This window comes from Puntigrus tetrazona, chromosome 11 (assembly GCF_018831695.1).
Source record: "Puntigrus tetrazona isolate hp1 chromosome 11, ASM1883169v1, whole genome shotgun sequence".
In the NCBI taxonomy this organism is placed as follows: domain Eukaryota; kingdom Metazoa; phylum Chordata; class Actinopteri; order Cypriniformes; family Cyprinidae; genus Puntigrus; species Puntigrus tetrazona.
Window position 1 is genome coordinate 18,751,997 of NC_056709.1, and position 17,115 is coordinate 18,769,111.

Consider the following 17,115-nt stretch of genomic DNA (forward strand, 5'->3'; position numbering starts at 1 on the left):
ATTTAACTGACTACATATGACATGTAGACGTATGTATATACTTATCCAGACATTCATATAACATATACCCATACTCATATATATTACATACAAATACTTCTAAAGGTACACACACAGTACATCCAGACACCTTTTACATACATATTGTACCCGTCCACTCCAACCATGTATACTCCCAAATTCTTAAAGGCAAGTACTGTATCCTTTAAACTCATTAAATTGAATTTAACGTGTGGTCATATTGTTGTTCACTCTGAAATCCAGTCACTGCAATAGCAATTCACACTTTTGCATGTTTTGCAAATTTGCCACACCAAACAGAGAAAGGTGCTTGGTTTTCGCTAGAGGTTACGGTCCTTAACTTTTTAAAAATCCCCTCATTTTTGCACGCTTTTGCTGTTTAATACCGTGTATAGTTGTTGTTGTTGTTGTTATTAAGTTCTGTGGAAATAGCAAATTAAAATTTGTGTTTGTTTACCTCCCCTCCCCCCGTCTTTGCTCTAATTACGATGCAGTGACATGCTAATTCACCCGTTTTAAGATTATAAGCAGCTCTGCTGTTTTTATTAACGCAGGACCCGTTCATGCCGCCAACTAAATATGGAAACTCTTCATGGTGCTTGTTGCTGTCTGCTTCAGAAATGGTACTTTAGTCGGTTTATTAGTCATGATGACAAGGTGCACGCTGTCACTTACTTAATGATCAGTAGGACCATGTCAGATGTCTTACGCTGCTGCCGCTCGCTGTCTCCGGCATACACCCACCCACACACTGAATGGAGAGCCTAATTAAGAAGGCTATTAACAGTATTTCCTACAATGTCTTCTCTCTCTTCCTCTTCTTTCTCTTTCTCGCTCTCTCAGACACTGAGAGACAGACCAGCACACATTTAGAGACAAACAATCAGGCACAACAGAAAGGCTGTTCAGGGAAGGTAGTTACACTGAGCGCACACGCACATCTAAAATCCAGTCAATTATGCCACTAATGACTTTTGCATAAAATAAAACAACAAAAAACTCACACTTTAATTAAGGCAGAGCGCGACTACAAGAGCTGGCATAATATGGAGAGGGTTTGAACTCCATTAACCTCAGCGCGAGATTTGATGTCCAACAACAATTGTGGTATCTGTGTTTAGCTGTAGCAGATTACTTTGGTATTACCAAAGACCACTCCGCCTTACAGTTGCAAGAGTCAATCAGCTTTTTGATGGTGACATCACAGTGCTTGATCGAGTGCAAAAAGTCCTAACATGCTTATTCGGCAGGCCTTGGTTTCGGAAGCAATTTTGCCATTCACTTATCAGGACTTTAAAAAGGTCTTTGTTACAGAGTTATGAATCAAACCAGCAGATACGAGGTAAATTGCGCCATTACGAAATTAGATTTGAAGCAAAAAATATTTGAAAATCAGACAAAAATTAAAAAACTAGCACAAGACTGTGTGCTTTGGTTTTAGAGGAAGAAAACACTGCAGCCCTTTGCAGGCTTTGCGAATGACAATTGAATTAAAATTGATGAAGGAATATAGAAGTATGGATTTAAAGATGTATGAGTGGATTTATAGATAGGTATAGAGTGGGTGGTCATTTTGATCTCTCTCGGTGTGACATTCTCTGATTGGTGGATTTTTTTGAGGAATCATGGGTAATGTAGTTTTCACCAGGAATTCTGCTGTTAAACATACTAATTTGAAATATAAGTATATTTGAACTGTCGGCTTGAACTTGTTATTTGTTAATTTAAGTTTTCAGCATTTTCTCTATGAGTGAGTGACTGAAAAATAGCTGTTCGAGAGTGTTGCGAAGATGGCGGCCAAGTCAAATAAATTGCCTAAAATGATTTTAGCGTAGCGTGATCCGATCATTGTTCATAGAGGCATATTGGACAAGAAATGAGAACAATCTAAATCGTAAGCATAGAGTGCAAGTTGTCCTCAGACGATCCTTCAAGACATAAGATGCTAGCTGTGTAATTCGATGCCCTTACAAGAGTGTTGATTGAGTTATTGTATGACATCATTTACCACAATCTATTTTACAGAGAGAATAATAGCACCATGATACCACACAGCAGCATTTTCAGAGGTGATGCGATGAAACTCCTCAAATCTGTTATGCCTGTCTCATCAAGATGTTCAGATACAATTATTTGCTCCGTTTAAATTACAGGGCCTAATCTTGAGATGCAGTAGATGTGGATTTAATTACAGCCCTTGCTTTAAAAAAATGACAGTATCATTTCCAGTTTTTGAGTCTCATATGGTTATAACAAATACCTTTTTTTACAGGATTTAGTTATTTTTCTGTTTTTTGAGGCAGAGAGAAAGGAAGATTATTCGAGCCAGTGTATTGATATATCTCTCCGCAAATCTGTTTTCTTTTCCACCCCTTCCCTGAGCAAAGAGGCAATGTTCAACTCCCATCTTGTGCTTGGGAGGGCAAGAATCTGAAAGGCCATTGTGTTAGAGACAAACCATAACCCAGATAAGAGCTCTCTGTCTGTGAACGGTCTGCTGAGGTTCCTCTCACAGCTAATGTGTAGTGAAGACGGATGCACCAAAATGGCCTTAAGAGCCCTACTAGCTGAATAGGCCTGATCTGAGGTCAGCAGGCTTTCATTGTGGGCTGAAGATCTTGACGCTCAGGCGGGGGGGATGATTGCTATTGTGATAGCCGTGATGGATTCACACTCAAGTGCTGGCTGATCTTGGGTCAGCACATTAACTAGGTTGTAACTGAAAATCCATGCAGAAGTATTCAGGAACTAGCTTGTATTCAAAATGTATTACTGAAATACTTTAGCTATAAACGCGAAGTATGTGGTTGTTGTATAAGAAAAATGCCTTTCATACTTTTGTTAGTTCAGGTCGTGCAGATTGTCTTCTTTAACGGTTATCTTGTGAAACAATATCTAGGAAATAGCATACATAAGGTGCTTTTTAATAAATTAGCTTGTATTATTATTTTGTAATATTTATTATTATGTAGTTTTAGATGCATTTATGTTAATAGCAAGCAAGTTGTGTGGTTTTCATTTGGTTGCATTTTAAACTCATTTATTTTCTCTTTTTATTATTACTTTATCACTCAAACACACAAATGCATTAACCACTAGATCACAGCTTTTATTAATTTTTCTTTGCATTTGCTTTTTGTTTTCTATTTTTGTTTACATAATAAAAGTGTGTGAACTGTGTTTATTTGTAAAAGGACACACACATACAGTACATATTTATGTGTATGTATTTATATTCATATAAGACATATCATATATAAATATATTTATTATATAACCATAACACATTTTTCTATATACATGCGTGTGTCTATTTATATATATGCATAATAAATGTACACATTACACACACATTATGTAAACACGAATGTTTATTCTGGATTAATTGTGAAATTTTTGATAGCACAAGTTTTTGAAACAAACTACACTGAGTGGAAGCAGAAACATTTGCGCACACTTCTCTGTGTGGATTTAGCAAACATCTTACAGTAGTACTAATGAGCAAACCACACACAGATGTACGTGTATCCATGGTGAGTGTGTTTATTTGTACGAATGGGTGCCTGTGAGCCTGTGCTTGAATAAAGCGGTGTAAAGGCAGTGGGAGGCTGACCCTTTCATGTGCTCTTTGTTGGTTGTTTGTAATCTGGGATTACACATCCATTTGCCTACTGTGATCTGTTATGCAACAGTCTCTATATGTACAAGTGTTTCTGTAGGAATTAAGAAGGTCTGCATGTACATTTACACACACCGCAGCATGTGTCCATTCAAAGGTATGAATGATTATTTCACTCATTGTACTAATGGATTAAAAACTATTTAGGTCAAATGAAGGGTCTCTGGAAGCAGTACTGCACTTTTACATTCAAAACAACACTTACTGTAAAACTGTGACAGCTTGTTTGTGTAAAAAATGAATTTGCGTTATTTGTGATGCAGTTTAATATAAGTATTGTGAGGCATAAAGCAACGGTTATGAAAAATAGTCACAGTTGTAAGATGTTAAGTCATAATTGAGAGAAATAAATTAGTGGGTTACAAGAAATAAAGATGCGAGTGTAAAATCCTAGGTTGCAATTGTAAAATATTAAGTGGCAATTATGTTATAAAGTTATGAGAAATAAAGATGCTAATGTGACGTGAAGTTGCAATTGCGAGAAATAAATATGCAAATGTGAAACATGATGCGGCAATTGTAATATATTAATTTGCAATTGTGAGAAAGAAAGTTGCAATAACAAGAAATAAAGATGCAAATGTGAAAAAATGAATTTGCAGTTACCTTACTTTTTACGCAAAGCATGAACAGGTTTCCATATAAACAAAGAGGCAAATAGTTCAGTGTCTGCTGTATGCAAAGGGAATTAATAACCATACAGTATTATACAATTACCTTTGAACACTCAGTCAAAGTTTGAAGTCTGGAGCGCTTGCTTTTCTGTCAACCATCAGTGCAGGAACACAGGCAGCATTGCTCATAAACTGAACATAACATCCAGAAGACATGAAAAGAAAGACAGAGAGAGAGAGAGAGGGAAAGAAAGACAGACAGGCGGAGACTCGAGGGACATGAAAGCAGTGTCTCTCTACCCCGGGCTCACTGATCACTAATGGGAATCTGTTCTCAGAGAGAAACCCCAGCTTGCCATTCCCACGCAATCAACATTAGCCCAGTGGGCACCTGGGGAACATAACACACACAAAACAAAAAGCACATTCCATCATAAAGTCAAAAGGATGCGCTAACAATGACAGGCAGTCTTATAAGGGCGCACAGCGTAAATAAATGATGCACAAACGCTGCAGTACATTCAGACTAGAACATTCTATTAGTATTATTATGAGTTGCATGCATTAAGATTCATTGTATTCTAGAGTTGATGTATTTACCTGAGAGATGAGATGTGTGGAAGTCTGCTGCTGGCTTTGAGTAAAAGCAACAGCAAGGTAGGGAAAAAGCATTTTATGTTTTGGGTTGGTAAAATAAAATAAATAAAAAAAAGTTCACTCATTTAATCAATGAAAACAAACATGAAATCCATAATGTTTTGACATACTATTATAATAACAGATTACTTATTTTAATATATTTTAAAATATGATTTATTCTTGTGATGACTAAGCTGAATTTTCAGCCATTACTCAAGTCTTATGAGTAAATATGGCTTTATCTCCTGGTTTCATTGCGCAAATTGCACAATTTGTCAGTATGTTTTTCCCAATCATTAATTTAATTGTGGTTAATTACAATTTGTTGAGCTGTGCTCGAAAGTAAATTACTATAAATATACACCTGTGACATAATTTCATCAAATATTAGTCCACCACCTTGTCTGTGTGTTTTTTGGCAACCATTTTGCTATTAGTATTACTGCACCAAAGAAATTGATTACAAATCAGTTTAGCAAATTTTGACTTAGTGGGTGGTCCAAGTACATGTTAACTGATGTGGCATGATGTATAGGCATTACAAATGTTTAATGCACGGCTAGCCATGCATTATTCCAGTTATACCACGGCCATTTTTTCAAAAATGTTTGTAGTGCAATATTTGGTCAGAAGGGTAAAAATGGTGTTTATGTTTGTCAGTTCTGTTGCACAAATAACATTTAACCCAATCCCATTAATGTGCATTTTATTGGCACGTTTTTCTATTTGGCTTACTATTTATATGCAGAAATGACTTTGGTGTGCATATGCGCACTGTTTTATTAATAAAAGTCACAGCTGACAACAAGTTTCTGTGCTCCTGGATGTTTCTGCATGTCAGATCTCAGATCTCTGTGTTGTAGACCATTGTAAACAAAAGCCTTCAGTGAATTTACTCGGCTCCGCATCATGTCTAATGCCTCTTAGTTTTCTAAAATCACTTTATTTTATTGTAGTTTTTCTACCGTATTGTAATTTCCTCTGTCTTTGAAATTTTGTCTAAACACATATCAGGCCCTCCCCTCCAGCTGTTTGGTCATTAGTATGAATTTCCATTAGTGTGAACATTCTGTTATCATGTAACATTAGGGAAGCAAAATGGCTTTTAAGGGCCACTTTATGTTGATTTTAAACAATGACAGACAGCATTTGAAATAAAATTTGTTAACAATTCTGAATCTACTTAAATAGTTAATCAGTATTTAAACCGATACGTGGATTGCACTTAACAGTGCCAAACCATTTAAAATAGCTGCTTCACATTGCTTCTTGATCTTTAGTAATATTTAGATCATGTGTTCTTAGAAACTATGCATGCTTGAAACTGCATCATTTTGCAAGTTCCTTATTGTAAAATAAATCTTATGACTCAAAAAATGCATTCTTGCATTCTGACTGAGTGACATTTGGAAAGTCTTTCTTCTGTCCCACGAGCTCTCTCCCTCCAGCTCATTATTGTCTTTGTCTCTCTCACTGGTAAACAGAGCAAAAAAAGCCACGAACATGGGATGTTGACTCTCCTGTCGAACAAAACCAAATGCGACGCTCCGTTAAGCGTGAAGGGAAGCAGAGACTCTGCTCTGTGAAAAACAGATCTCAGTCGAAGAGCACTTGCTGGAATTGCACGGTTCTAGTATCCGCACTAGGAAGGTCACATCGAGGACTGGCGCTTTAATGGGAGAATGCGCTAAAAAGATCAACAATTTACATAGACCATGTTGAAAAACTCTCCTAAACAGATGAGGATGTGTAAACCTCACTCTGATTTGAGCGCAGGGCTTAGGTCAGCTCTAATGAAGTCCACAGGAGTCAATTGTAAGCTTAGCTTTAGCTTAGTGTTTTTTTATTTTTTACAGCCTAACGTGGACTTTTTCTAGTCGTCTGTTCAATCGTATAAGCTTCCCTTCCCCCATATGTCCCCACCCCCACTCCGTTGGATGAAAATGTAGGCATGTGAATGCTTGTAAGGTTTTATCAGATTGATTCAATCCAGGATTTACCATTATTATCTAGTACTGTAGTTAGCCCGTGTGTGTCTTTGTTAGTAAATTACTACCCATGGATTCAATGACAAGGGCCTGCTTTTTTTTGTCAGTTGCTATAGTAACCAGCAACAGGCAGGTGTGAGGTGGATGGTTGTATGTTTTGTAGCCCGTAGCAGTTTTACTGTTAGCACATAAAGAAACTGTACTACAAAACCGGACTACTGTACTTTATTTAGCTTGTATGAAACATAACCGTTTACAAAACGGTGTCTGAACGGACAGCCTGAGAGCCATTAGCTGTATTTATTACAGGCTAGGCTGCGCCAGCGTGTGCCAACAGCAGTAAAATAGCCATAACCTGAAGTTTAATCTTTACAGGAGAGGAAATTAGTCATTTCCAAAGAATTAAAGAAGAGGAAAGGACTGGCGGGGATGAATGAGGATAGTGCAGCAGAAGAGGTGAATGATTCATTAAAGGCCTCCAATTAAATTCTGCTCAATCATTAATTCCAAGATCATTCGTTATGAGAGTCTCCGGTGACAGGCTGTTTATTACACCTTTGATACAAAACACTGACGATTATCAAAACCTTGTGTCAGCTGTGGCAGCTGTTGAAAACAAATTGCATTAGATCAGCAGAGTCTATTATGTATATTTTAGGAACAGTAGAGTGAGGACTGAAATATATTTGCATTGAACCATTTAAGTTATTTTTAGTTTTTGTTTGTGCCCAAAAAGTGTTTTTATAACTTTCTGGGCATTGACTGTGGTAGTTGTTTTGCTGTCGATGGATAGTTAGAAAGCTCTTGGATTTCATCAAAATATCTTCATATTGTTTTTTGAAGATCAACAAAGCCCTTTGTTTATCTTCGTTGTTTGGTATTAGTTCATGAGTGAACATCCCCTTGAATTTAAAGGTATAATAAAATCTTCATTAAACTTCTTGACTTCAACTTATTTGTAAATGTCAAATTAGTATATTAATACCATTATTATTTCTGTTGTTTAGGGCAGAAACAGCAGTAGTGTTTGTATGCTAGTATATCGGCAAACTGTTTATATATGTAGTAAAAGTTGATTAAATTTGGTAAAGCAGATTTTTTCTTATTTTTGCCATGGCAGAAAAAGCGGGAGTAGTATTTGCATACTACTATTGTGCATTGGCTGAATTTGTAATAGCATGATATAGCACAAATAAGAATAACATATTAGCATGTACGATATATTTTAGCTGAGTCATATACATGCTGTGGTATGCTGTACTCTAAGCTGAATTTGTTTCTGCCCTATATCGCACGGATAGCAGGAATAATATGTTAGTATGCTATCAGTAATGAGGTTAGCAATGTAAGGGTGTACTGGAGCGCATTGTCATGGTGACGTAGATTGAACATTATGATGAGTGTTTCGAGGATACGCTTTAATTGCTGTACATCAACCTATCCACTATAATCACTCCTGCAGTTACCATGGGAGTAATGGAGCTAATGCAGCTGCCTCTCATAGTTATGAGGTCATACTGTTGGATAACCTGAGAGGGGATAATGGGGTAAAGGGTGTGTTTATATGTACTCGGTCACCATGGCAACATATTCGATGAGAAGGAACACCTGGGATTTTAAAAGGGATGTCCAACATTCACACACACACACACACACACACACACACACACACACACACACACACACACACACACACACACACACACACACAGATCTCCAATGTTGAAAACACAGACCATATGGTTTGAGACCCTGGTGGTGGGCCCACTAACATATCAAAGGCCTGCTGCTGTTTACCGGTCAGGTGTGACAAACAAAAGAAAATAACTAAATGCAGCATCTCATTTAGTTAAATCAATGGTGCAATTAAAAGGAAATCATGTTTACACTGATCTTACTCAGATTACTGTAGGCAAACCATTGCATATAATCTAATTTTTTGATGTACATTTATTGAAAATTTTTTTATTTGCACAGCATTAATTTACCATACAATTACCCTTAATGCTTTATAACAAAGGTCTGAAGTACATGTCTTTTCAGTACTAGTTCTTTTGAATGTTTCAATGTTACAATGACTATCTATTTCTATCATTTCATCTTTTCCTCTTGTTTTGTGCTACTTGTATCAAGGTAACGTGGCTAACTGTGTAGCTAACCTTCTTTGTTGCAAAAGACAAGCTAGAAAAAAGCGATGAGTCACCTTTGGCTTTTGTCAATGTTATTTTTGTTCTATTATGAATCATTTATATTTATTTCATCCACAAGTTGGATTCAAGAAGCCAGAACGTCTTTGTATATTTACAATAACATCAAATATTTCTCATTCCTTCCTGTATTTAATTGTAACTCTCAGTAAAGCCCAAATTTAATGCTGAATGGCTTATTATACTTTTAAATTATTATGGCAGGAGAAAAAACACAAGGGAGGAGAGGAATGTGGGATAAGCTCTATAATTATCAATTGCCTGACTCGGTTATGAGACAAGAGATTTGTTCTCCTCATAGCCTCTTAATAATTTGTGTGTTGTGAATATGAGCGAAGTGGTGAACACCTTAGTGTCACAAATGGAACATGAATACTGGCTAAGCAGAACATGAAAAGGAGTCTGAAAACATAAGACAAAGCTTAACCTTTAAAATGCCAGGCTTACAAACTTAAAATGCATTGTTTTCTTAGCAATATATTGAGCAAAAGTTATTAGCGTCTGCAGCACTCAGTGGGCAATCACTGTAATCTAGACGCTTGTTTCACATTTCTTCCAAATCGAGTCTCTGTCCAGATGGATGAGAAATGTTTCGAAATGGGCAGTGTCTCTCATTCTCAGTTGTCTAGAGGTTTTATGTGGCCTCTTGGCTGAAATATGATCTGTTTTTGCTATGTGAAGTTGGCAAGAGGTCCTATGCTTAGTGGGAAAAAGTCTGATGCTGTTGTTTTTGTTTTTGGTTGTTGTTGTTGTTTTTGTGGTTTGAGGGCCACATTCATCTCTTCATCGAATACTAATTATAACATTATGTAAAATTCAAAATGATCTTAAGTCAAACCAAAATTAAATTATATTCCAACTTCTGCTGAGTCAAATGGAACCTTTGCTGAGTCATTCTGGAGCTGGATTCATGAAACCATCTTAAGAATAATATTTTTCGTCTTTTTATTTTCAGTTAAGAATATGTTGCATATCCAAAAACACTTCCTAAGGATGTTATTATCTTTATAAAAACTTAAGAAGAATTGATTAGCAAGTCTTTGGCTTGAAATACCATCCAATCAGGTAACAATAAAGGAATTAAGAAAAAAGGTTGTTCTTATGTTTAAGAAATTCTTAAATGAGAAATGTATTTATTTATTTTTTAATCCAGCCCCATGGTCACCAAATGACCACGTTGCCATTTACATCCTTTCCTCCTATAAATGAAGATGTTCCGAGCTAGAACAGATGCTGTTAACATCTGGATGTTTTTTTCTTTGATGTCACGTGGAATATAAATACAGTACTGTATTTCAATTTCTGTCTTTCTGATGTTTTCTCTTCTCAGATCAGCAAGCAGCACCTTCAGACGGTTAAAGATCGTTTCCAGGCCTTTCTGAACGGAGATACTCAGATTGTGGCCGATGAAGCCTTTATCAACGCTGTCCAAAGTTACTACGAGGTTAGGCTCTTGTTATTCATCAGGGCAACAGGTCTGGACTTATAAACTAGCTCATCTTTTAACTGGTTTTTAATGTAAAATCATGGCCATGCAAACCCTATACACTACTGCTGAAAAGTTTGGGGTTGGCTTTTTTTTTTTTTTATTTAGATTTTTAAAAGAAGTATCTTATGCTTGCCGAGGCTACATTTACTTAGCAAAAAAAATGCAATTTTGTGAAATATACTTTTGTGAATATTACTTTCATGAAATATAATTAGTTTTTAATGAAAGTCTCTCACACATGAGAAAATTCAAGTCATATCAGCGAAATGAAAATAGCTAGTGGTCTGCCAAGTTGATACCCTGGATACTTGGTAACCCCTATATTAAGTTTTGGTAGCACATAATAAATCCTGGATGAAAAATGTGACTTCAAATAGGGTCATTTTGCAGTGGTTTTAAGAACCAATGATGCTTTTTTTGGTGTTGTATGCCAATAAGTGCCGTTATACAGCCCGAGGCCAGTGTTTTGGTTGTTTCAAGCTAAATGAGAGTTAACAAAACTAACAGCAGAAGAAATGACTTGGTGCACCATTAAGCTACATTATATTTTGTGCAGATAAAAGTGCTTTTGAATGTTCAGTTAGGTACCTTTTGGTTAACTTTTGAGGACATCTAAACAGATCCTTTATCTCTCCCATTAATATAATGCAGTTTAAAGGGGATTGTTTAGAAATGTTAAGCTGTTTGCTTTATGCTGATTTGATGAGTAGAGTAATCCATGTCGGTGCATATATTAAATACATAAGTACACAGTTTCAGGCAATCTATTAAATGTTTGAAGTGACTTCAGCTCAAGACGTTGAAGGTATTAAGTAAACTTTCCTCTCTGATAAATAAGCGGTCTCAAAGTGACACATACTTTAATTGTATTTTTGGTGATATATTATCTTTTATGACCTAGGAAAGGTGAATCTGAAATAAATTGCCACACAGGCTAGAGTTTTGGATGAAAAGGAGATTGGTCTCAGTATGGGTGGTAATTTAATGAGGTGAAACTAATGAGTGAAATGCCTTTGTATTCAGTCACAGCCAAAGCCAGCTTTTTCAATTCAATTAAACCCTGATACTCTTATTGAATTTGTGCTGGATGTTCCCTCTCTGTCAACTCATCTCCCCTGCTTATCCAGGCACGTTAAGGGAATTGTGTCCACTGGAGAGAGGTAGGCCGAAATAAAAATATGAGAGGTGAAACGGTGAGAAAATACAGAAAATAAAAAGAGTGAAAGAATAGATTATTAAATAAATATAGCCCTAAACCCTACTGCAGACTGTCAGATAGATTTTGCACTGCCAGATTTGCACCAATTTTGTCTTGTTATGAATCAGGACTCTACTGTGCACTTTATGACACAGTGAAAATCTTGTCTAATTTAGGACAAAGTATTTCTCAAGTGCCTCGATAGCCGTTTAACAAGGTTGCGCTGACCTGCAGCCAATGTTTTTGAACCTAGAAAAATAGCTTTGCTTGGAATTGATAGAAGCAGCCTTGGCTTCTGATTCTCTGAGCTCATCCCTTTATTCCGATCACACATGAATCCATGGCTGTTTAAATTGTTGGCTTGAGCAAGTCTGTATATACCACAAAATGCATCAGAAATACAGCATATCATACAAATATGTATGATTTGACACACACACACACAAAGATAAAATACCAAAACACAATTAAACATATTTTTGTACAGATTTTAAACGTAATTTCTAAAATAAATGACCTGCATTCAAATCAGGTGTACTTAAATATTGCAGACTTTGTTTGTTTTACATGTATGAAAGTGTTAGGTATCATTAAATCAGTTACCTGTTTGCTGCTCGTGTTTTGAAGACTATCTGTCTGGTCTTCGTAGTCAACATTTTAAGTGAATCAAATTTGTCTTAAGACGAGTGCATTATGATCCACCAAATGAAAATCCACCAAAAAAGGTCCAAGAAATGTTTCAGTAAAGAAATAAAGAAAGAAAGAATTTAACAATTAACTAAGCAAGGATGCATTAAATTAAGCAAAGCCATGTAATTTTACAGAAAGATTTCTGTTTCAAGTAAATGCAAACTTTCTATTCATCAAATAATACTTAAAAAAATCTTACCAACCCCAATGCGTGCTTGAGGGTAGCTGAGAGTTCTGGTAGGGTCTGGATATTATTGTCATCCAAGATGAGGCTATTCCAGATTATTAACCAGTAGTGTATATTTGGTACTGACAAGATTTGTGTTTGATCACAGGTGTTCCTCAAAAGTGATCGTGTGTCCCGTATGGTACAAAGCGGCGGTTGTTCAGCCAATGACTCTCGTGAGGTCTTCAAGAAGCACATCGAGAAGCGCGTCCGCAGCCTGCCTGAGATCGACGGCCTGAGCAAGGAGACTGTCCTCAGCTCGTGGATAGCCAAGTTTGACACCATCTACAGGGGAGAAGAAGACCCACGCAAACACCAGCAGCGCATGACAGCCAGTGCTGCCTCCGAGCTCATTCTCAGCAAGGATCAACTGTATGAGATGTTCCAACAGATTCTTGGCATTAAGAAATTTGAGCACCAGCTGCTGTATAATGCTTGTCAGGTAAGAAGAGGGCATTTGTGCAAGTCTGTTTATTTTCAGGGAAGCGCACACTTGTTTCACAGGACACGGAAAATATAAAGATATATGTCATTTATATGGGTCTGGTTTTGGCTCTGTAATCAGATTTTTTGCTTTTCTTTTTTTGGAGGAAGATGACTAAACCCAAAGAGCTCTGTGAGAGTTGGCTTGAAAGCAAGCATAATTATGTGTTATTTCAGATTGCTTGAAAATCGGTCTAGAAAGCATCTGCATGCACCAGAGAAAGCCCTTGTCAAGATTTCTGCAGCAGGATGCGGAAAAGCAGCAGTGCCTTTGCTGAGGAGGTGTGAGTTTGCAAATCATGCTTCAGTTAGAAGAGCTTTCATTAGACCAGCTGCAGAAATGTACACAACTCAAACAAAACTCAGAGGGCCGCCCACATTGACATATGATGTCCTTCAAAAAGTCACAGTCACATTGTCCACGCAGTAGAACAAATTCGAAATACATTGCAGAATGATGAATTGTGAAAAAGGTGATGTCATCCTAGGCTCCATGGGTTGTGGTCATTTCCTGTTTGTGGTAAAAGAAAGGAAAGCAGCAAAGTGTGAGTTTGTTGAAAAGCCATTTACGCTGACAATAGCATGGATAGTGAATCATTGACTCTGCCTCAGGCAACAAGAAATGGTGTAGAAGGAATGAATGAAGAGAATAGTGGAGCACGGTAGTGGCTGTAGATGGAAGAGCGACAATGAGTGGGTTCCAAAAAAATAGAATAGAATAAACTGAAAAAGAGAAACAAATAAAGGAAAGCAGAGCAGCACTCGACCGTTACATTTGTATAGTGCAATCATAAGCTCTGCTCCAAAATGAATGAGTTTCCCAAATTCCCAAGCAATATTTTAAGATCGTTCCAAATGATACAGTATGTGATTGAATTAGTAAAATAAGAAATACAAAGAAAAATGGGAAAGGTAAGAAGAATATACAGTGATACAAAAAATACCTTAATTCAGTAAGTATACCTTATTGTCACAGTTCTGTTAGTTTGGACTCTCACGTTGCTGTCTTTGACTTTTTGTCATGGCTGTTGATTTGATATTTTGTCATTAGGTTCAGCTGTTATTGATCAGGTAATTGATTATCCTTGTTGAGTCTGTCTATTTTATCAGATCTTAAGTTAACATCGATATGTATGTGTCACCTGTGTGAATTTCTAAAAGACTCCACCATGGCATACATAAGGTGTATTTGGATCCCTCTGTGTTTTATTGATTTGGGGATTTGTGTACTTGAATTGGGATAAAAATGAGAAACACCTTCGTGCAGAATTTCATGAAGACTTCTGCAGATTTTGGGCAATTGTGGGATTTGTGACCAGTGGGAAAACAAAAGCATCAAATCCGGAGGAGGTGTCAGTGTAGGAGTCTGCTATTCATCATTTTCCACTGTCTGTGTTCACACTGGAGCCAAGTAGGCCCTTTTGAGTGTGTGCCATTTTGATTATCTTTCTATTAGCCTCATGAATCCAACTTACTGTGTAGGAATGGTAATATCCCTGTAACCATAGCAACGGCGGACACGCCGACCAGGTCTTACTTCAAATCTCGCATCACCCCGGTCCTGTGGTTATAAACACTGGCATATTTGTCTCTTTCTCTAGCTTTGTCTCTCTGTCATTCTCACTGCTAGTTTATGCGGGGTTCTTAAGGCTTTTATTTTTCACAGCAAGTCATTATTTCTGTTTTTCCACTGGGACTTCCAAGCCCCTTCCTGCTTTTTAAATTAAATCTTGTTGATAGGCAGAGTCTGTGTTAAACAGCTGTGTGTGTGTGTGTGTGTGTGTGTGTGTCTATGTGTATAACAGCATTCAGTATCAGTGCATTGGCTGTCTCCTGGGTAGTAGGAGTTTAATCCAATCTATCGACTCTTTCCTGAGGGCATTTCAAGATACTAGCTGTGGATGGCAAGTGACTGACAGGCAATTAAATCCGATAGAAAATGCTGGAAAACGGATCAGTCAATCAATGGAAATCAAGAACCTATTAATTTGGGGCTGTCACTTCAGCAACTCTCTTGCAACTGTTATGAGGTTAATTATAGAAAATTATTAGAGGTGTTAATGTATCATCTAAATTTCTAATTAATTATTTTAAAAAAATCACATTATGTATTAATTAAAATAACATATAATATCATTCATTAAATTCAAATGCAATTTGAAGTTAATTAAAAAATGTAATGTAATGACTTTGGCTTTTGTGTAGTTGCTGTTTTCTAGCATCACGTTTTAAAGGAATAGCTGACCTAAAAATGAAAATTTGCTGAAAATCAATTCACTCCCATTTCATATACATGAGTTGTTTTTTTACATTTATTTTTAATTCAAACAACAATAATATCCAATTAGACTAGACAGATGTCTTAACAGGGAACGCAAAGCGGTAGCTTGACGCTGGTCTTCTCACATGCACATGGCGTAGGATCAAATCCATTAATGATGTCCCCTGGTGAGGGTGCAGTCATAGGATGATGCATCCACCTCACAGAACACAGCAGGAACCTTCTTCAACTCCGTGTCAGTCGTGCCCCGAGTGCCACACCGATGCCACACTGGGAATCTCATCAAAAGAGCCCACTGCTGGCCTTTCATTTTTTTCCTCTTCACGCCTTCTTTCAATCATTCTCATTTCAACAGTATTGATTAACAAATGCATTTTACCCTGCAATGATGATTATAACTGGAGCAAATTGGATTTCAGCCATTCGCCCAGGATATGCATTTTGGTGTGTGGGCGTCCTAATGTAGAAGGCATTTTTCTGTTGAATGAGATTTTGTCTTCCTGGCTTTAATAACGAAAGCCCAATCTGGAGTAACTGGCATGAATAGCAAATACAAGAGGAGCAGCAAGGTGACTTGACCGGGATGTGTGTCATCTGGTTGATTGCTGTTAGCGAACACAAACTGATTCTGCTCGCGCACACACACACACACACACACACACACACACACATGCACTTCAACAAATTGCATCCGTACTTGAATGCATTCATGACGGAGACACTCGGTATAACTAAAAGTCAAGACAAAAATGCTAAACTGCTACAAAGCGTTATCATAAGCTTTTCTTTAGGCGTTGTTGCAGAGGTTGGAAGGCTTGTGGAGTGAGGACAGCTGTTGCCACTCATTTACTCTCATCAAACCACGTTGCGTTATCTGTAGTCTCTGAAATGCAGATAACAGAATGAGCTTTGAATGCTTTGAAAATAAAAACAACGCATGTGTTTATATCGTGTTTTGCCGAATCCCTTTGCGTCCATGGTGTGCGCCGCAAGCTTTGCGGTGCGTGTTTTTTGATGTCGGCAGTGTGACTATGCAGTGCTGAGGGTGTGTGCGTTTAAAGGAGCTTGTTGTTTGACAGAAATCACCTCAGCACCCTTGTCTGATCTGAGGTAGTTGTCATGGAGATCATAAACATGCAGGGCTTTTAAACACCCTCTTGCCCGTCAGCTGTTCTTGCCTTTGAATACATTACAGACTGTGACCTTATAATTACTTCTTTCTCTGTCCTTTCCCAGTCCTCTCTTTATCTCAGTGTCAATCTCCTGAGTTATCACTGCGCAAAGAAGAAAAAAATGAATGAATATTTAAGGATTTAGTATAAAAAAAAAATTTGTACGGTTAATTTTTTGGTAGGTTTTTTTGTGCTTTTTGTCATTATTTCTGCATTACATCAATTGCTGATAATAATTTTCATTAATAAAACATAGATAGATAGTACTGCATTACCTATCTATCTAAAGTTATTGTTTAATAAGTTAACTAGTAAATATATGTATTTTATGCCATTATTCCCCAGATGGTGACCATTGTTTGTTTATTTTTTAATATATACAGTCTTCGTAATTTTAGGCCTTGTGATTGCATTGTAGTTATATTTCA

The 17,115-nt window shown here is 37.0% G+C and overlaps 1 protein-coding gene across 34 annotated transcripts in view; it reads left to right on the forward strand.

Annotated features, from left to right (window-relative positions):
• Window positions 1-17,115, forward strand: part of cadpsa (Ca2+-dependent activator protein for secretion a) — a 91,730-nt gene that overhangs the window by 4,776 nt on the left and 69,839 nt on the right. For all 34 annotated transcript variants that reach the window (XM_043252735.1, XM_043252738.1, XM_043252756.1 and 31 more), the window contains exons 3-4: window positions 10,479-10,592; window positions 12,861-13,193. In XM_043252735.1, coding sequence (XP_043108670.1) covers window positions 10,479-10,592; window positions 12,861-13,193 — 447 coding nt within the window. The remainder of the gene's footprint in view (window positions 1-10,478; window positions 10,593-12,860; window positions 13,194-17,115) is intronic.